General features: G+C 41.9%; 1 protein-coding gene across 1 annotated transcript; it reads left to right on the forward strand.

Moving 5' to 3' along the window:
* Nucleotides 1-42: 42 nt before the first annotated feature.
* On the forward strand, nt 43-21,203 carry F2R (coagulation factor II thrombin receptor). The gene is made up of 2 exons (XM_019929805.3): nt 43-327; nt 17,891-21,203. Exons 1-2 carry the CDS (start codon nt 240-242, stop codon nt 19,084-19,086), a joined length of 1,284 nt encoding a protein of 427 aa, XP_019785364.1. The 5' UTR covers nt 43-239; the 3' UTR covers nt 19,087-21,203.
* The last annotated feature ends 357 nt before the right edge of the window (nt 21,204-21,560 follow it).

A 21,560-nucleotide genomic window follows, 5' to 3' on the forward strand; every position in this document is an offset into this window, starting at 1 on the left:
CGCACCCCGCCCCCGCCCGCGCCCACCGCCCCTTGTCCTGCCCAGCGCCGCCAGACACGCCGAGCAGCTTCCTCCTGTCCAGCGGCTAGCGCTGTGTCTGCCCGCCCCTGCCGCCCTCCGGACCCTGCGCGAGGAGGGCGTGGAGGGACAGAGCGTGCGGCCCGAGCCTCCCGGCGGCGGGGCCCGTCTCCCGGAGCAGTGCCGCACCGACCGCGCCGAACGCCCTGAGCCTCCGGACAATGGGACCGCGGTGGCTGCTGCTCGTCGCCGCGGGGCTCAGTCTATGCGGCCCCTTGCTGTCGGCCCGCGCCCGAGGCCCCAAACCAGGTGAGAGTTGACCCCGGCATTCCCTCCCTGTCCCCACCCCCGGCCTCGTAGCCCGGGCTTCCTCGGGAATGGGGCGGGCGGGAGGAGAAGGGACGCTGCTGCTCCGGGACTCAGTGGGTGCCCCTGACTGCGCCTTAGGGCTGAGATCGGAGTCTCCCCAACTCATATCCAGGTGGGGTGCCCGTCCCACCCCCGCTGCGGGCTCAGCTGATGCCCCTTTGCACTGGGTTTTGGAGGATGCAGCCGGCCCCGCGGCAGGGTTTTGGATTTGGAGGAGGAGCGGGGTCGGATTTTCTTGGGGAAGCCTGCGGGACCTCGTTGCATTTGTTGTCACTGTGTGGCCTGTTTCTCCCAGGACCACCCCAAAAAGAAAGGCTTTCACGTTGCTCCACCAATAAACGTTCCGGGTTTTTCAAGACGCGGTCGAGAACCGCTCCCGCTGAAGTTTTGTCTTGTTGGAATTGTTTTTCTTGCACAGTTTGCAGGCCAGGAAAGTGTTGTAGAGAAAAGCTTAGTGCCTTGGCCCGCTTAGTAGAAACCCACAGGCCTTGTGTGCAGGCGGCGGACATGGTGCGGATGTTGGGTGCTAACAGGATAGCCACGAGGCGGTGGCGGCGCTTGGGAGGCTTTGTTTGTTTGTTCTCTAGAACCCAGTCTTCTAAGCTTCCAATTGAGTTGAGGAAAGAGATCCCCTCCTCAGAATCCGGCTCCCTCAGACACTATGGGATGAAACCATTTCAGTTTCTGATCTGCCGGGAGCAGGAGGTTTCTCACCTAGAATACATTCATTACTAATAGTGTGTATTTTTAAGTATCTGACTGCGTGAGCAAATAAATGTATTTTCCAACCTCTCGCTCTTAAAGCAGGGCGGAGAAGTTGCTTTTAGCCTGTAAAAACCCTAGTTAAAAAGGGAGGGGGGGGCTTCCCTGGTGGCGCTAGTGGTTGAGAGTCCGCCTGCCGATGCAGGGGATACGGGTTCGTGCCCCGGTCCGGGAAGATCCCGCATGCCGCGGAGCGGCTGGGCCCGTGAGCCATGGCCGCTGAGCCTGCGCGTGCGGAGCCTGTGCTCCGGAACGGGAGAGGCCACAACAGTGAGAGGCCCGCGTACCACAAAAAACAAAAAACAAAAAACAAAAAACAAAAAAGGGGGGGGAGGGGGGAGATGTTTTCATTTCTTTGTAGCAATAGTACTTTGTAAGCTTTCAGCCCCCTTTTTTTCACTTAGAAACAAATTCTAGCTGTTTTTCTTATTATCTGTGAAAGACTGTGTACTCTGTATTGTTTTCACACCAGAAAGAGTGTAGGCGTATGGAAATTAAGAGGTGACAAGAGACAGCATTTTCCCTGCTCTCCATGTTTGCTCAGGGTGAGTTTTGAGGTGATGCTTCTAGGAACACTAAGAGGCCCACATAGGAACCCAAAGATTTTTGGCCTGTGTTAGCTAGAGAAGTCAAGACTGCTGTTTCTGCCACACTTCTTACTTTTTCGTCAACCCGAGTGGGGTGTGCTAGGATGCACAGAGCTGGCATAGGCAGAAGGAGAACTGAATAACATTGGCTGATTTATCTACCCTGGATTCTGGGACCACTTTGGGTGGGAGAGAAGAAAAGAGGATGAGAGAAGAAAAGGAACTCATGTTAAGTGTCATATTCTGAGAAAAAAAAAAAGCCATATTCTGGGTCAAACCCTGGCCCCAGAGGCATTTTCAGTTCACATTATCTCATTTCACCCTCTCAAATGTTTATCCCCTTTTGCTGATTCTGAAATTAAGTCTCAGAGATGATGCACCCAAATTCCAAATGGAGGAGGGGGTCCTGGATGCAAGGAATAAGTGAGGCTTTGTCTTTGGAGTTTTAAATCACTAATAAAATCAACCAAAAATAGGTCTGCTTTTTATTATCACCGTGCACCCGCAATTCTAAACAGTGTCTGTCTTAACCAGCTCTATGTGATGTGAGGAGCTGAGAGACCCCAGCTATAAGAAATGCCTCCAGGACTGGCCCTGCCCACCAGTGTGAGCTTTCTTGAAGCACCCTCGGGCTTTTTGTCCCCCCAGCCCCACCCCCCCGCTCATTTTGGCATTTCCTGCATTGTCACTTTGTGAGTATGTCGTCTCCCAGGCTAAGGTTATAAGGTTATCCCTGTGGAGTCTAGAACAGATATTCACTCAGCTGATACTTGTTGAGAAATTCCTAAGTTCATTAACCAGTTTACATTCCTTTGTCCAGGCAATTTAAGTGAGATGCTTTCATCAAAGAGTGTCAGTGTCCTAGAGGTGATGTTCATAAATTCTATAAAGATCTGGAGAGTGAAAGGTACCAGAACAGCTGATGGTGACTGTGGCAGAGGGGTTTGGATGGGAGATTCTGTGTACTACCTTCCTATCCACAGGGTCAAGCTCAATTCCCTAGCATAGAGGGAGGTGCCCCTTCCCTTGCAGGATGGGTCCCTAGCCTTGTCCAGCCTCCCTTATTACAGAGCCTCCCCTATTACATAGCCTGTTACATTACCTGTACTTCACCCGGCCCCCACCCTCTAGTTCAACCTGCAATGTAGAACTTTCTCTGTCCCCTGGCCACTCCCTCTGGCCAAAATGCCCTTCCCACACCCCACGTGTTCACATTTAATTAAAAACAGCCACCTGATATCAAGAACCTACTACAGCCAACACCCTGCTTAGGTACATGACACACACTACCTTACTTATTCCTCTAGCCACCCTTTGAGTAGATGTCATCCCCATTCTACAGGTAAGGAAACTGAGGTTAAGTCACAAGTGCAATTAAGTGGAACACAGGCCTTTCTTTCCTAAGTGCAAGCTTTCTCTACCACCCAATGTAGAGGGGAAGCCATCCAGACACCCCACCCCCATCCCCACACCCCGGCCAACAGCAGAGAAGTAATCCTGCTGTGCTTCTCAGAACCCCTGGAAGGCAAAGTCTGTGCCCCGTTGGCTTGGCAGCCCATGCACAGAGGTGTTTAGTAAACATGAATGCATGGATTGTGGTATCCTGCCATTTACTTTCTGAAGCAGATGATAAGGCAGTCTATGAATAGATCCCTATCATGAATGTGCCAATTAATTGGCTGTTACTGAGAGGCTGTGGTCTTCAGCCCAACAAAAGGCACAAAACTGGACAGTGATGCTGCTTTAAGCCAACCAAAAACCTCTGAAAGTCAAATTTCTTATGAATCAGTAAGTACTTTTCTACACAGGGAATATAGCCAATATTTTATAATAATTGTAAATGGAAAGTAACCTTTAAAAATGGTATGAAAAAGTAAAAAGATTAAATTGTGACAAAAGAATTAAAGAAAAATAATTGCATAAAACAATATAAAATTGTACTATTGAGCATATGACCTAGAAATGTAATATATATTTGACAATAACCGTGCAAAGGAGGGGCATAGAATGAAGCTATGTTGGAGTTAGGAATTGACACTAGATGGTAATTTGAATCCACAGAAAGAAATGAAGAGAATCAAAATGGGAAATAAGATTAATATCAAAATAAACTCTATAAATATCAAAATCAATTAATTAATTAAACTGAGGTGAAATCTACATAGCATAAAATTAACCTTTTTTTTTTTTTTTTTTGCGGTACGCGGGCCTCTCACCGCCGTGGCCTCTCCCGTTGCGGAGCACAGGCTCCAGACGCCCAGGCTCAGCGGCCATGGCTCACGGGCCCAGCCGCTCCGCAGCATGTGGGATCTTCCCGGACCGGGGCACAAACCCGTGTCCCCTGCATCGGCAGGTGGACTCTCAACCACTGTGCCACCAGGGAAGCCCAAATTAACCATTTTTAAGCATACAATTTAGTGGTATTTAATACATTTACAATGTTGTACACCTACCACCTCTATCTAGTTCCAGAACATTTTCATCACCTCAAAAGGAAACCCGGTCCCCATCAAGTACTCAGCCCTCACCCTCCCTACCCCCAACCCCTGGCAGCTACCAATTTGCTTATTGTTTCTCTGGGTTTACCTCTTCTCCATATTTCATATGAATGGAATCATACAATGTTTGGCCTTTTGTATCTGCGGAACTATATCCCTTTTACTATGGGATACTCACAAAAACCCCAGAAGCATCATTAGGAACCACGGCCTTGGTTTATTTTTGACTGTGATGGTAGTATCAAGGGCTCACAGTTTCAACGTTGAGCATTTTCTGTTTGTTTCCCTTTTTTGTGGTTTCTTTCATTCTGCCTTTCACCCTCTCGTGCTTATGCCTAAGACTGTCAGAGTATATAACTCTCTAGATTGAGCTTCCCCCAGACACTCTCTCCCACATTGACCTTGGGATAAGGCTTGGAAAAACCCACGAAGTTACACCTCCTTTTCCTCCACGCCAAGGCATCCAATGATGTTTTGCTGCTTAAAAGGCCATTACGGGCCTTTATACGTTTATTTGCTTTCAAAAGAACCTACTGTTGGAAATAACAGGAATAATCTGAAATTTGCACTTCAAAACACATTTATTGAATTTTAGGAAAGGACATAATCTAATCTCATCTATTTATATTTCAAGTCTATGGTGGATTAGAAGTCAGGTATTATGGTATATTAAAGGAGTGTTTTCCAGTATTTGCTTTTTTGCTAACCAGCCGTAAGAACTGTAAGAAGTACGCTGTACATGATGACACAGTTGCTGCCTCTGTGTGCAATAACTATCCGTGGGCAATCATAGTGTATAGAAACAGAAGTTTTCCTAACCAGTACTCACCTTTACCACAGGCTGTGCATTCCAATATTTTCTACACTATTCTATCTTTAAAAAATCTTGTTAAAGTCCTGTAAATTGATTTCATAAGCACTGTCAATTCTCTGCCATCATTTAAAACCTAGTGCAGCAGGTGCAGTGCACTGTTCTGCAGTTACCACAACTGAAGTACTTTTTGGCTTTACAAGAAGAGTTCTACTTTCCAGGAAGTGCTGTTTATGATGGTTTCTATCATATCTAGAACATAATTTGTTTCAGTTCAGGTTTACAAACTTCAGTAGAACTTGGGCGGGGTTGGAGAGTGGAGACAGCTTGGTTCCGGGGGAATTGGTGATTATAAACATCCTTTACTGTGAATTAGTTTTCCTTTCAGCTCTTCTTGGAGAGTAGAGAGCAGTGTTCCCAGGACACTGGGCTCAGGGCCTGTAACTTTGGGTGGAGAACAGGCCTGGAGGAAGGGGGAGAGCCAGGGAATCAGAGTCCTTCCCAGAGAGGCCTGCTAGTGTTCTGACCCCACAAGTCAGGCCCTGGCCTTCAGGAGGGGACCCACACACTTCTTAGTGCCTGCAATGGCCTTGGGTGCACTGACATTTACATTTTCTGGTTGCCTTTACTTCCTGTAACCTCCGCTCTCCCAGCTTTCCCCCCCGGTTTGCTTTCCTATGCTCCCTGTGGAGTCCCTGCTGCAGAAGGTGGGATGGGAGGAGAGGCAACCTCATATACTGGAGATCTCTTCTTCACTCTGCAGCCAGTGTTTACCTTAGTCTACCTTTAATTCTGGCTTTTCCGTAAGAGGTTTTTGTTCACTTACTTGCTCTTACTCTGCTGCATTTGGGACAATATTTTAAAAATTTGTTTCTCCGTTTAGTCCTTGAACATCTCTTTACTACATCTGTCCTGTGAGGACTGGGTTGTTGGCATGTGGCTGGTGTGTCACCAAGGTCAGCAGGACTCCTGATTCCCAAGCAACACCTGTGCACATCATCAACTGAACTTATACATTCACATGGCCATGTCCTGCCTGCTATAGTTCAAAAGGGTGGGTAGATTCATTTGTTTGGTGAAATGCTTAGAGAAAAAAAAGTAGTACTCTTTTAGGAGTAGGTCCTGAATTCACAACTTTTTTAAAGAGACAGGGTAAGGTGGTGTGGTTCAAAGGGTATGAGCTTTAGAACCAGGCAGATCTGGATTCAGATCCCAGCTCCTTCACTTCCTAGCTGTGTGACGTTGGATTAGTTACTTAGCCTCTCTGTGCCTCCATGTTGTCCATAAAAATGGGGGTTATAATGCTTATCTTGTAAAACATTGTAAAAATGTTACAGTTACATGAAGTAAGTTAAGCGAAGTACCTGGCACATAGTAGGTGGTTGACAAGTGTTAAGTGTTCTTCATATACCAACTCCTCCATATTCCAGAAAAACCTTGGAGGGGTTGGTATCAAATGAATTCTCTCAGTGTAAAACTGTGTTCACACAAACATTCAAGAACTTTTCCCCCCTCAAAACTAAGACAAACAAAAGCAAAAACTCTTGTCCTTAGTTTTTTTTGTTTGCTTGTTTGTTTGTTTTTTATCCCTCCAATTGTTCTACGGTCAATCTTTTTTTTTCTTTTTTTAATTTTTGAATTTTATTTATTTTTTTATACAGCAGGTTCTTATTAGTCATCAATTTTATACACGTCAGTGTATACATGTCAATCCCAATCTCCCAATTCATCACACCACAATCCCCACCCCCCCGCTGCTTTACCCGCTTCCTGTCCATACGTTTGTTCTCTACATCTGTGTTTCTATTTCGGCCCTGCAAACTGGTTCACCTGTACCATTTTTCTAGGTTCCACATAAATGCATTAATATACGATATTTGTTTTTCTCTTTCTGACTTACTTCACTCTATATGACAGTCTCTAGATCCATCCACGTCTCAACAAATGACCCAATTTCGTTCCTTTTTATGATTGAGTAATATTCCATTGTATATATGAACCACATCTTCTTTATCCATTCATCTGTCAATAGACATTTAGGTTGCTTCCATGACCTGACTATCGTAAATAGTGCTGCAATGAACATTGGGGCACATGTGTCTTTTTGAATTGTGGTTTTCTCTGGGTATATGCCCAGTAGTGGGATTGCAGAATCATATGGTAATTCTATTTTTAGTTTTTTAAGGAACCTCCATACTGTTCTCCATAGTGGCTGTATCAATTTACATTCCCACCAACAGTGCAAGAGGGTTCCCTTTCCTCCACACCCTCTCCAGCATTTGTTGTTTGTAGATTTTCTGATGGTGCCCATCTAACTGGTGTGAGGTGATACCTCATTGTAGTTTTGATTTGCATTTCTCTAATAATTAGTGATGTTGAGCAGCTTATCATGTGCTTTTTGGCCATCTGGATGTCTTCTTTGGAGAAATGTCTACTTAGGTCTTCTGCCCATTTTTGAATTGGGTGGTTTGTTTTTTTAATATTGAGCTGCATGAGCTATTTATGTATTTTGGAGATTAATCCTTTGTTGATTCGTTTGCAAATATTTTCTCCCATTCTGAGGGTTATCTTTTCATCTCATTTATGGTTTCGTTTGCTGTGCAAAAGCTTTTAAGTTACATTAGGTCCCATTTATTTTTGTTTTTATTTCCATTACTCTAGGAGGTGGATCAAAAAAGATCTTGCTGTGATTTATGTCAAAGAGTGTTCTTCCTATGTTTTCCTCTAGGAGGTTTATAGTGTCATGTCTTACATTTAGGTCTCTGATCCATTTTTTTTTTTTTTTTTTTTTTTTTTGCGGCACGCAGGCCTCTCACTGTCGCGGCCTCTCCCGCTGCGAGCACAGGCTCCGGATGCGCAGGCCCAGCGGCCACGGCCCGCGGGCCCAGCAGCTCCGCGTCACGCGGGATCGTCCCGGACCAGGGAACAAACCCACGCCTCCTGCACCGGCAGGCGGACTCCCAACCACTGCACCACCAGGGAAGCCCTCTCTAATCCATTTTGAGTTTATTTTTGTGTATGCTGTTAGGGAGTGTTCTAATTTCATTCTTTTACATGTAGCTGTCCAGTTTTCCCAGCACCACTTATTGAAGAGACTGTCTTTTCTCCATTGTATATCCTTGCCTCCTTTGTCATAGATTAGTTGACCATAGGTGCGTGGGTTTACCTCTGGGATTTCTATCTTGCTCTATTCATCTATGTTTCTGTTTTTGTGCCAGTACCTTATTGTCTTGATTACTGTAGCTTTGTAGTAGAGTCTGAAGTCAGGGAGCCTGATTCCTCCAGCTCTGTTTTTTTCCCTCAAGGCTGTTTTGCCTATTCAGGGTCTTTTGTGTCTCCATACAAATTTTAAGATTTTTTGTTCTACTTCCGTAAAAAATGCCATTGGTAATTTGATAGGCATTGCATTGAATCTGTAGATTGCTTTGGGTGGTATAGTCATTTTCACATTATTGATTCTTCCAATCTAAGAACACGGTATATCTCTGCATCTGTTGGTATCATCCTTAATTTCTTTCATCAGTGTCTTATAGTTTTCTGCATACAGGTCTTTTGTCTCCTTAGGTAGGTTTATTCCTAGGTATTTTATTCCTTTTGTTGCAGTGACAAATGGGAGTGTTTCCTTAATTTCTCTTTCAGATTTTTCATCATTAGTGTATAGGAATGCAAGAGATTTCTGTGCATTAATTCTGTATCCTGCAACTTTACCACATTCATTGATTAGCTCTAGTAGTTTTCTGGTGGCATCTTTAGGATTCTCTATGTATAGTATCATGTTATCTGCAAACAGTGACAGTTTTACTTCTTCTTTTCCAATTTGTATTCCTTTTATTTCTTTTTCTTCTCTGATTGCCATGGCTAGGACTTCCAAAACTATGTTGAATAATAGTGGTGAGAGTGGACATCCTTGTCTTGTTCCTGATCTTAGAGGAAATGCTTTCAGTTTTTCACCATTGAGACTGATGTTTGCTGTGGGTTTGTCATATATGGCCTTTATTATGTTGAGGTAGTTTCCCTCTATGTCCACTTTCTGGAGAGTTTTTATCATAAATGGGTGTTGAATTTTGTCAAAAGCTTTCTCTGCATCTATTGAGATGATCATATGATTTTTTTTCTTCAATTTAATATGATTTGTCACATTGATTGATTTGCATATATTGAAGAATCCTTGCATCCCCGGGGAAAATCCCACTTGATCATGGTATATGATCCTTTTAATGTGTTGTTGGATTCTGTTTGCTAGTATTTTGTTGAGGACTTTTGCATCTATATTCATCAATGATACTGGTCCGTAATTTTCTTCTTTTGTACTACCTTTGTCTGGTTTTGGTATCAGGGTGATTGTGGCCTCAGAATGAGTTTGGGAGTGTGCCTTCCTCTGCAATTTTCTGGAAGAGTTTGAGAAGGATGGGTGTTAGCTCTGCTCTAAATGTTTGATAGAATTCACCTGTGTAGCCATCTGGTCCTGGACTTTTGTTTGTTGGAAGATTTTTAATCACAGTTTCAATTTCATTACTTGTGATTAGTCTGTTCATATTTTCTATTTCTTCCTGGTTCAGTCTTGGAAGGTTATACGTTTCTAAGAATTTGTCCATTTCTTCCAGGTTGTCCATTTTATTGGCATAGAGTTGCTTGTAGTAGTCTCTTAGGATGCTTTGTATTTCTTCAGTGTCTGTTGTTAGTAACTTCTCCTTTTTCATTTCTAATTTTATTGATTTGAGTCCTCTCCCTCTTTTTCTTGATGAGTCTGGCTAATGGTTTATCAATTTTGTTTATCTTCTCAAAAAAACAGCATTTAGTTTTATTGATCTTTGCTGTTGTTTTCTTTGTTTCTATTTCATTTATTTCTGCTCTAATCTTTATGATTTCTTTCCTTCTGCTAACTTTGGGTTTTGTTTGTTCTTCTTTCTCTAGTTCCTTTAGGTGTAAGGTTAGATTGTTTATTTGAGATTTTTCTTTTTCTTCAAGTAGGCTTGTATAGCTATAAACTTCCCCCTTAGAACTGCTTTTGCTGCATCCCATAGGTTTTGGATTGTCGTGCTTTCATTGTCATTTGTCTCTAGGTATTTTTTTATTTCTTCAGTGATCTCTTGGTTATTTAGTAACGTATTGCTTAGCCTCCATGTGCTTGTGTTTTTAACTTTTTTTTCCCTGTAATTCATTTCTAATCTCATAGCATTGTGGTCAGAAAAGATGCTTGATATGATTTCAATTTTCTTAAATTTACTGAGGCTTGATTTGTGACCCAAGATGTGATCTACCCTGTAGAATGTTCCATGCACACTTGAGAAGAAAGTGTAATCTGCTGTTTTTGGATGGAATGTCCTATAAATATCAATTAAATCTATCTGGTCTGTTGTGTGATTTCAAGCTTCTGTTTCCTTATTTATTTTCATTTTGGATGATCTGTCCATTGGTGTAAGTAAGGTGTTAAAGTCCCCCACTATTATTGTGTTACTGTCGATTTCCCCTTTTATAGCTGTTAGCAGTTGCCTTATGTATTGAGGTGCTCCTATGTTGGGTGCGTATATATTTATAATTGTTATATCTTCTTCCTGGATTGATCCCTTGATCATTATGTAGTGTCCTTCCTTGTCTCTTGTAACATTCTTTATTTTAAAGTCTGTTTTATCAGATATGAGTATTGCTACTCCAGCTTTCTTTTGATTTCCATTTGCATGGAATATCTTTTTCCATCCCCTCACTTTCAGTCTGTATGTGTCCCTAGGTCTGTAGTGGGTCTCTTGTAGACAGCATATAGATGAGTCTTGTTTTCATATTCATTCAGCAAGCCTGTGTCTTTTGGTTGGAGCATTTAATCCACTGACGTTTAAGGTAATTATCGATATGTATGTTCCTATGACCATTTTCTTAATTGTTTTGGGTTTGTTTTTGTAGGTCCTTTCCTTCTCTTGTGTTTCCCAGTTAGAGAAGTTCCTTTAGCATTTGTTGAAGAGCTGGTTTGGTGGTGCTGAATTCTCTTAGCTTTTGCTTGTCTGTAAAGTTTTTGATTTGTCCATAGAATCTGAATGAGATCCTTGCCAGGTAGAGTAATCTTTGTTGTAGGTTCTTCACTTTCATCACTTTAAGTATATCATACCACTCTCTTCTGGCTTGTAGAGTTTCTGCTGAGGAATCAGCTGTTAACCTTATGGGAGCTCCCTTGTATGTTATTTGTCGTTTTTCCCTTGCTGCTTTCAATAATTTTTCTTTGTCTTTAATTTTTGCCAATTTGATTACTATGTGTCTTGGCGTGTTTCTCCTAGGGTTTATCCTGTATGGACCTCGCTGCGCTTCTTGGACTTGGGTGGCTGTTTCCTTTCCCACGTTAGGGAAGTTTTCGACTATAATCTCTTCAAATATTTTCTCAGGTCCTTTCTCTCTCTCTTCTCCTTCTGGGACCCCTATAATGCTGTTGTTGCATTTAATGTTGTCCCAGAGGTCTCTTAGGCTGTCTTCATTTCTTTTCATTCTTTTTTCTTTATTCTCTTCCGCAGCGGTCAATTCCACCATTCTGTCTTCCAGGTCATTTATCCGTTCTTGTGCCTCCATTATTCTGCTATTGATTCCTTCTAGTGTATTTTTCCTTTCAGTTATTGTATTGTTCATCTCTGTTTGTTTGTTCTTTAATTCTTCTAGGTCTTTGTTTAACATTTCTTGCATCTTCTCGATCTTTGCCTCCATTCTTTTTCCGAGGTCCTGGATCATCTTCACTATCATTATTCTGAATTCTTTTTCTGGAAGGTTGCCTATCTCCACTTCACTGAGTTGTTTTTCTGGGGTTTTATCTTGTTCCTTCATCTGGTACATAGCCCTCTGCCTTTTCATCTTGTCTATCTTTCTGTGAATGTGGTTTTTGTTCCACAGGCTGCAGGATTGTAGTTCTTCTTGCTTCTGCTGTCTCCCCTCTGGTGGATCTGTTGTCCTTAGTTTTTAGTGGCAAGTAAATGTGCATAAAATATTTGCTTTTCTTTTTCTTCTTTTTTTTTTTTTTTACTTTTCATTATGGAAATTTTCAAACATACCAAAAGTGGACAGTGCAATTACCCCCTATATGTTGTTTTATCTGTATCCTCACTTTCATCCTCCCCAAATGGACAATTTTAAAGCAAATCCCAGACATTGTATCATTTCATCCATAAATGCCTCAGTATATATCCTTAGAAATAAGAACTCTTTTCTTCACGTAACCACAATACCATTATAACACCTAAAAAAATGGACAATTTCTTAATATCATGTACTATTCAGTCGGTGTTCACATTTTACTGATTGTCTCATAAATGCTTTTTACAGTTGATTTATTTGAATCAGGATCAAACACGGCCCACTGTTGCATTAGGTAGATGTGTCTCTTAAATCTTTTAGTCTGTAGGGGTTTTCCCTCTCCTCCTGTTTCAAGGCTGTTTGTCAGAGAAACAGGGTCATTCGTCTTCTAGACTTTTCTACGTACTGGATCTGGCCAGCTGCATCTTGTAGGGGTGTTCAACATGCCCTTCTGTCCTCTGTGTTTTCTGTAATGTGGTCCATCTGGAGGCTTAACCTGATCCAAGTTTGTTTTTCTGCAAGACTACCTGAGCAGTGGCGCTGTGTACACACCTGTTTCATCACCTCAAGATTGTCTCTCTTTTTGAGATTTTAAGGTTACTCTTTGGACTCAGGTGTTGTCAGGTGATCCACTTGTTAGAAAGTTCCCTATCACCTATCCTTTCACCTAACGTTTTTAGCAACAACTGATGACCATTGTACTAAATCTGATTTCACTAAGAGCTGTAAGATGCGTTTCTAAATCTGTTACTGTTTCTGTGTTTATGAGCTGGAATTATTTTATAAAATAGAAATTTCCTTCATTGACTATTTGGTTTCCCTGAAATATTTTGCTTTTAGAAAAGGCAAGATAACTGCTTGAACCTTGCTTTTATTTACCAATTTTCAGACTGGGTCCCCTCATTTCCTCCAACAGTGACAAAAAAGGTTTTATTTTCCTTTGAGCATCATTATGAACTCATAGATCTTAACAAATATGACATGTTTCCAGTGTTTCCATTCATTTCCATCATTATTCTCTTAATGATTTTTGGCCAATGGGGAGCTCTCTTTGGATCGACTTCAGAGTCTTTCTGACCTGACCCGAATATTCTTTGAAGACGTTCAAGACTCCTCTTGTGTCTTTCCTCCCCCCAGATCCGGAACCAGCCATTTCTTTAAGGAGCACTTCTTTTCATGGTGTGCGTTTGCATTTGAGACAGTGGAGTATTCCTGTAATGTTGCTGCTTTCTGCTTGGAGTTAGTATGTTTCCATCATTTTTCCATCATCCTCTTTATTTCTCTTTAACCTGTAGTGTTAAGTCACTCGTGGAGAAATGCAGGGGGTACATCTCTCGTGCTCTGTGTGTGAATGTAGGCGAGGTCCTGGGACTTCTGCTTTCTTAATTCCCAGAAAGCATGAGCCCTATAGGCCCGTGCTCTGAGTGGGAACCAAGGCTGGCATGTTGTGGGAGGATGAAATGGTATAAATAACTTCCAGGATCACATGGGACCTTGAGAGAGCATCTGGTCACCACTCTGCTTCCAAGGCCAGATCTCGTCAAAGTCAGAAAAAGCACTGTGCCTGACTAACTAATTTTTAAAAATCTTCAGAGTTAGAGTCCACATTTAAGCTCGTTAGCAATATGCTATGGTCAACAACAAAATTACTCTAGAGCCATTTTAGAGAAACCTAAATTAAGTGAAACTTAGCAACAAGTATGAGAACCAATTTTAGGACCTGACTTAGTTTTTTTTTTTTTTTTAAACCATAACTTAAGAATAAAAACACAGATGTGCTACAAGAGCTTTTTGTACGCTGACAGGCACTTTCTCCTTGACCTATGAGTTGGGCTAGGACTAAAGGAAAAGCAAGATACCCAAACTCAAATTTCAACCTAAGGGGCTTGAGCTAGTTGGATTTATCTAGTCACCTGGAATTGGTTTTGTTCTTTCTTTGATGTTGGTATATAGTTAAACAAACAAAATTTGCTGACATTCTGTAATCCCATAAAAGCCAAAATATCAAACCTATGTTGGCAAGAAAAGGTGATACCTTAGGTAATGATATTTAATCAAGGGATTATGCATTCTTCCTGGGCTCCAGCCTATAAAATGTCATGTTCCAGTGGGTATAATGTTTCTGTCATAAACACCATACTGCCCAAGAAGGCCTAGCCAGGGAAGAAATTTTTGAAAACAAATACTCTTTCCCAAAGTATTAAATACAGAGTAAAGCCTAATGAGAGTTTAATTTTCAGACCAAGTGATGGCGTCTAAGAGCTTAGTTGTGAGTGTTCAGTAGTTTTCAAGAGGTGTCACTCCTCTAGGTCATGTCCTGATGCTCACGTGTGTGTGCACACATGCGTGCCTGCACTTTTCTCCCTTCCATGCGTGACAAGAGTCCTCATTCTGGCCAGGTCTCCAAAGCTACAGCAGCGGGTCGTGTTGTTTTAAGGTTCCTGTGGGTCAGCGTTTTTGAGGACACATATCTTTGTGGCCTTAAAATGCCAGAACTCATTCATTCTTTTCTTCCGCTTCCCACACATCCTTGACCTCGAGGGTAGCCTCACTTCCCACAGGGGCCGTTGTACCAGGGTCAGGCCCCCATGTGACTGGATCAAGATGCAGAGAGTGAATTAGATGCCTCGAAAGGGGAAGGAAGCGATACTTCGGGAAAAGGTTGATAAACCAAACAGGGCTAAATGTTTAGGAAGGGAAGAGGGACAGATTCCATTTTAATTTAAAATGATTGAGAGTGAGCAAAAAGCAAACCACATTGAAGTGATAGGGGAAGAATAATAATTTCTTACACTGATTAATTTTTGAAGTTTACAAAGTGAACATATATCCTATTTAACATGTGATGCTCCTGGCTGCCAGATTTGTAGGCCAGACAGGTATTAGGATCCCATTTTAATGATTCTGAGACTGAGTTCAGAGCAGTTAAGTGATTCCTGGTAGAGCCAGTATTAGAATGCAAATCCATGATTAAAAGCCAACTTAAGGTCCATACCTACCACATGTGGGGCAGGGTACTGGAGACTCCGAGTTAAATAGGAACAGTTTCCTACCCTTGGGGAACAGTCTAGCTGTATATGTGTACTCAGAGGCTCATCACTGCAGATTGGTTTTTTATTAATTTTTACTGGAGTATAGTTGCTTTACAATGTTGTGTTAGTTTCTGCTGTACAGCAAAGTGAATCAGCTATACGTATACATATATTCCCACTGTTTTGGATTTCCTTCCCATTTAGGTCACCACAGAGCATTGAGTAGAGTTCCCTGTGCTATACAGTAGGTTCTCATTAGTTATCTATTTTATACATAGTAGTGTATATATGTCGATCCCAATCTCCCAATTCATCCCATCCCCGCCTTCCCTCCTTGGTATTCATACATCTGTTCTTTACGTCTGTGAAAATGATACAGATCACTGCAGATTTTTTGTTCTTCCTCTGTGAGAGATCTGCCAGATCACCCCTTTACCCTCAGGGGACCCACTCATGCTCTTGCTGAGGTCATCTGACCTCAAGTTTTCACTACCAGGCCCTGTTCTACTGTGTATCGGTTGGTGCTACTCTAGGTTTGCTTTTCATTTTGGAAATGGATGCCAGTTTATTGTATTTTATTTTCTAGCTCTAGAATTTCCATTGGTTGGTTTCGTTGCTATTTTCTATTTTTTCATTCATTTCAATGAAATCTTTTTCTTCCCTTCATTGAGCATAGTTGCAACATACCCTTTAAAATCCTTATCTGCTAATTCCAACATCCAGGTCATTTTGGGATTGGTTTCCATTGATTGTCCTTTTCTCTTGCGACTGGGTCACACTTTCCTGATTCTCTTTATATCGAATGATTTTGAATTGTCTGATGGACATTATCCTACTGTAAAGACTCAAGATTTTGTTTTATTTCTCCAAAGAATGTTGGTGTTTTTGCTTTAGCAGGCAGTTAATTTGGTTGAACTCAAACTGCAAACGTTTCCTCTTGAGCAAGAAGTTCAAATAACACTTCCGTTCTTTTAACACATTATTGACCCGGGGATTTTTGCAGAAACTAACACCTGTGGCCAAAATACATCTCCAGTCAAAAATGTGTTAACTCTAGCAGTTAACTCTGCTTCACATCTTCCTTGAGTGTGCAGGTTCTAGAGTCAACCCAAGCCTGGGGCAGAATTTGCACTGGAATTTGGTGCTCTCTCTATCCCTCTCTGAATTTTTCTTTTCTGAGATTCTCTCCTCACTTTCCAGTGATTGTAGTTGCCCTGAACTCTGTCCTCTGGTTCTTCAGGCAATAGAGACTATGGGTTTTCTATCTGAGTTTCAACCATCTTTTGTGGCACTGACTTTGGCCTTCTCTCAAGCTAAAAGCCACTGAAAACAAGAAACCCATCGGTTGCCATCCTTTCTTTGAAGATCCATCCCTCCCCTCCCTGGCATGACCCTGTGAACCTAAATAACTTCAGGTCATTGATTTGGCAGAGGAAAGGGATCCAGAGTTTTTTGTAATTTTTGTCTAGGGTCTTGTAGGACCCTACAGAAGCAGAACTATCTCTTTTATTGCATTATGCCTCTCTGTGTAAGTTTTTGTTTGCAGGAAGGTTCCACTACTGAAAAATAAAACTGAAAGCTTAAAAATCCACTGTACTTACCCAATTTCCGGCCAGTTTTCATTCCTCTAACATCACTTCTGAGTGACGTGTGTGCCCAGCCTTTGTGGCCAATGCCTCCAGGGATAGAAACCTCATCCTTTTCCCCCTGTGGTTTCTCTCCCCACTCCTCAGCTTGCCAAGGCCCAGCACAGGCTCTCTCTGTCTGAGTCTCCTCAGTGACAGAATGTTAGCAAAGCTCCTGGGAAGGAAAAGCTGGTTGAGTTCCAGTTGCTAAGTGCTGCATTTCTTTGATGAACATTTCACACGGATGTTTTTGGTGGAGGAGGGTAATAAAAGAAGGACGTTTGCAACTGACTTCTGGTTGATACTCAAAAGAGCCTGGTTGGCCTGGCATCTGCCTGCGTGCATATGGCATTTTGGAACTGAGCTGAGGAAGGCCACTGGCCTAGGACATCTGCTCCACTGGCCCGCTAAAGAAGGAGACAGGAAGATGACGGTGTGGTAGGTACCTTGTGGTGACATTAGACGATAACCTGAGACTGTGGCTTGGACCCAAATATGACGAGAGATTTGCGACATTCTACTGTGTAAACCAACTGAAGCTAGTAAAGGACAGCTACTGTCACATGGATGACGGTCATGGAAATGGGTGCCCTCGGTCCTACTCAAGTTCACCTGTAGCTCCGTAACCTTTAAGATGTTCCCTCAACTTTCTATGTGGACTTTTCCACAAGGAAGAACGGATTTCAAGGGGTGGCCACAAGCTAAATGGAGAAAATGTATACATGCAGACATACGGACGAAAGAGAAGTCACATAGCCTGGGAGTGATTTGTTTATATAGACAGTGGCTCGTATAGAAAAGAAGTTACGGCTCTTTTCTTTCACATCACGTCCTCAGCCTTTCCTGATGTCTGCAGATCTCTGAAAGTGTATCGTTCACCTCATATCTCTGAGGAGCAGAGTTTGAAAAGGGTTTGCTGTGTCAGAACAAAATGTGGTACACTACTTCGAGTTAGCTAATTCCCTGATAAAGTCTGTGGTCCCCTTGGGTATCACCTGCTCCTAAAGTCTGTGATCCCCTTGAGTATCACCTGCTCCTTACCACCCACTCTCCCAGGAAGAAAACAAAAAGCAAAAGTAAAGTGTACCCTCTCCTTGTCTCTTTTGCCTTTGTAATTCGTTTTAAAATTTTTACTTTTCAGAGTCAGAAGCAACAAATGATACTCTGGGTCCCCGGACATTTTTTCTCAGGAATCCCAATGATGTATTTGAACCAATCCCACTGAAGGAGGATGAGGACCAAAATGAAAGTGAATTCACAGAAGACAGATTAAGCTCCGGCAACAGAAGCAGTCCTCCTCAAAAATTACCCCGCGAGTTCATCTCAAAAGATGCCTCAGGATATCTGACCAGCACCTGGTTGACGCTCTTTATCCCCTCCGTCTACACCGGCGTGTTCCTCGTCAGCCTTCCTCTGAACATCATGGCCATCGTCGTGTTCACCTTGAAGATGAAGATCAAGAAGCCCGCCGTGGTGTACATGCTGCACCTGGCCATGGCAGACGTGCTCTTTGTGTCTGTGCTCCCATTTAAGATCAGCTACTACTTTTCCGGAAGTGACTGGAGATTCGGGTCTGCCATGTGCCGCTTCATCACCGCTGCGTTCTACTGTAACATGTATGCCTCTATCATGCTCATGACGGTCATCAGCATTGACCGGTTCCTGGCTGTGGTATACCCCATGCAGTCGCTCTCCTGGCGTACTCTGGGGAGGGCTTCCTTTACCTGTCTGGCCATCTGGGCCATGGCCATCGCGGGGGTGGTACCTCTGCTCCTCAAGGAGCAGACCACCCAGGTCCCGGGGCTCAACATAACCACCTGTCACGATGTGCTCAACCAAACGCTGCTCGAAGGCTACTACTCATATTACTTCTCGGCCTTCTCTGCCATCTTCTTTTTTGTGCCGTTGATCATTTCCACAGTCTGTTACGTGTCTATCATCCGATCTCTTAGCTCTTCCACGGTTGCCAACCAGAGCAAGAAGTCCCGGGCTTTGTTCTTGTCAGCTGCTGTTTTCTGCATCTTCGTCCTTTGCTTTGGACCCACAAACATCCTGCTGATTCTACATTACGCATTCCTTTCCCATAATTCCATGACAGAGGCTGCCTACTTTGCCTACCTCCTGTGTGTCTGTGTCAGCAGCATAAGCTGTTGCGTTGACCCCTTGATTTACTACTATGCTTCCTCTGAGTGCCAGAGGTACCTCTACAGTATCTTATGCTGCAAAGAAAGTTCAGATCCCAGCAGTTATAACAGCAGCGGTCAGTTGATGGCAAGTAAAATGGACACCTGCTCTAGTAACCTGAATAGCAGCGTGTACAAAAAGCTGTTAACTTAGGAAAAGGGACCGACAGTGAGTTAAAAAGAAAATGTTAAAAAAGCAAATAACCTAAGGATTCTACTTAGTCCCTGACAAAAAGTATTTACTTTACCATCTAAAACAACAAATGTATGATGTACATGCCTCCTTATGAGAGCCATTAAGCATATATATTTGTTAGTTACAGGAAAAAAAAAAAACAGGAATAGAAAACAATGTTATTACAAGAGAGTGTTACAACAAGAACTGAAATGTCACTTTTTTCGTAAATTTACGTGATGTATTTTAGATATATGTGTGTGTATATGTGTATTTATAAACATATACTTGTATCATTTGCAGTGCAGTATAGAATAGGCACTTTGAAACCCTCTCTTTTTTTCACCAGAGATTATGGAAGTAAACTCTGATTCTCTGATTTCATATGCAAAGTTTAGGCTGGAGTTTAGCCCTGAACATCTGAAGAAGTCCATCGATAGTGAGGGATTCTACAGTTTGGACTTATACAACTTTTGCCAATAAGTGTTTTGAAATTGTCCAACAGCAATGTTTAAGTTATTGAGGGATGAGACTTAGTACTATCTGTGTGTAGAGAAAGTTCTGCTGTTTTTCATGTTAAACGTATCAAAGTTTGAATTCTAAAAATTATTAAAACAGATAATATGGGTAGCATTTTTGCTGTTTTACACGCCGTGTGTGTAAACTAAGAATGAGCAGAGGTCCCACCAGTGACCTGAGGCTGGCTTTCAAAGCACCGTGCCCCCAGATGAAGGACTCCAAGCAGTAGATACAAGACAGGGCCAGTTCAGAGAGATCAGGACCACCGTGTTTGCTATCTCCTGCTGGGATTCCCTCAAGGATTGGCTGTGCGCTTATCATGTTTATTAGAAGTTGGTGAAGTAGGATGTGCTATCCCAAGAGATAATGGATATAAAAGACTGCCCATTTTAAGAATGGAGAAAGAAGACACGTTCACTTCTAGCAGTTATGCTGCAAGGACCATTCCCAGGTGGAAACACCTATATAGCAAACATGGACACCCATCGTGTGCTCTAAGCACTCTAATGGGTGCTGGGCAAATAGAGTTGAGTCAGACTGAAACCTGCTCTCAAGAATGACAAAGTGGGCCGATACACAGAGTGGGACGTGGGAAAGAAACACATCATTAGGTAAAGAAGTGCTTTTAGCCAGATGTCACCAAGCAAGTTCCACATAATCCTGGCAGGTAAAGAACTTTGAACATTTGGGTTACTTCTTCCTGTGGTTATAACTTGAGACAAACATAATATAGTACAGTATGTTTTTAAAAATAACTCCTTCAGTAACAGAATATGAAATGTTTTATTACAATGGTATTCAAGCAAGATAAAAATTATAAATTCTGTACATAATATGATCGCCAATCTGACTATGTATCAACATGAAAACAAAGTTTTACATAAAAGAGATTGAAAAAAATAAACCAAAATGACAACTAAGGATAAAAAAAGATTAAGTCCTTCAGTCTGTCTTAATTGGGCCCTATTTACAAATGTTTTGTTCAATAAATTACTCAAGTCAGATTTTTAAAACATTCATTATGTTAGTCGGATTAGAAATGGCAGAAGAAAATGGAATTGACTTTGAAATCCAGGAAAATTATTCTCTATTTTCCATTCACTTTTCTTAAGAGTTAATGAGATGATTTTATAAGCTATGATGAGTATCAAGTACAGAATATCCTCATGTATTTGAGAAAATAATTTGAAAATTAGGTTGAATTATATCTTTTTTTCCTTATGAAAAAATGTTGGCATTTTAAACAAAAAGAGTAGAAACTTGTAAGGCAAGTACTTACCTATTTAAAAGAGCAAATTGTTTCCAAATGCCATAGAACGATTTACATAAAAGTATGTCTTGTAAGTAGAAGCTAACATTGTTTTTATTAATTTAGTTACGATATTCATTTTATCCAACTTAGTGGAGATATACTGTCATTGTTCATTCATTCTGTTTATATTAAAATACCTCTGACTTAATAAGACTCATTACTGTATTATCAGTATGTACTTATAAAATATTACATCACTGTTTTTATGTTCTTTTTTTTAAAAAATGTATGTAACCTCTATTAATAAACCTGAAAGTTTGCTTGGTATCTGTTTGGAATAAGATTTTATTGTATCTTTAGAGCCTGTCAGGAAGGCCAGTCTAAGGATTTAGCTGAACAGCGGTTAATGAAGAGGTGATTTGCAGAGGCATGGCCAGGGTTAAGGGAACCAACAAGAGCTGGTGAAGCACCCCAGGGCCTAGCAATTAGGGAAAGCTGTTACCACCCCAGGCCTAAAACGAGTGGAGGAGAGAATACACAGACTCTGCTCCCCCCACCCTCTGATCTCTTGCTGATGCCTCCCCATTGCTCCTGATTTTAACTTACCCCCAGAGGTCAAGGGAACCTGGGTGATGGAGCCCATAAACGTCAGCTTCTTGGGGCACAGAGAATGAAACTCGAA

The sequence above is a fragment of the Tursiops truncatus genome, chromosome 3 (assembly GCF_011762595.2).
Source record: "Tursiops truncatus isolate mTurTru1 chromosome 3, mTurTru1.mat.Y, whole genome shotgun sequence".
Taxonomy (NCBI): domain Eukaryota; kingdom Metazoa; phylum Chordata; class Mammalia; order Artiodactyla; family Delphinidae; genus Tursiops; species Tursiops truncatus.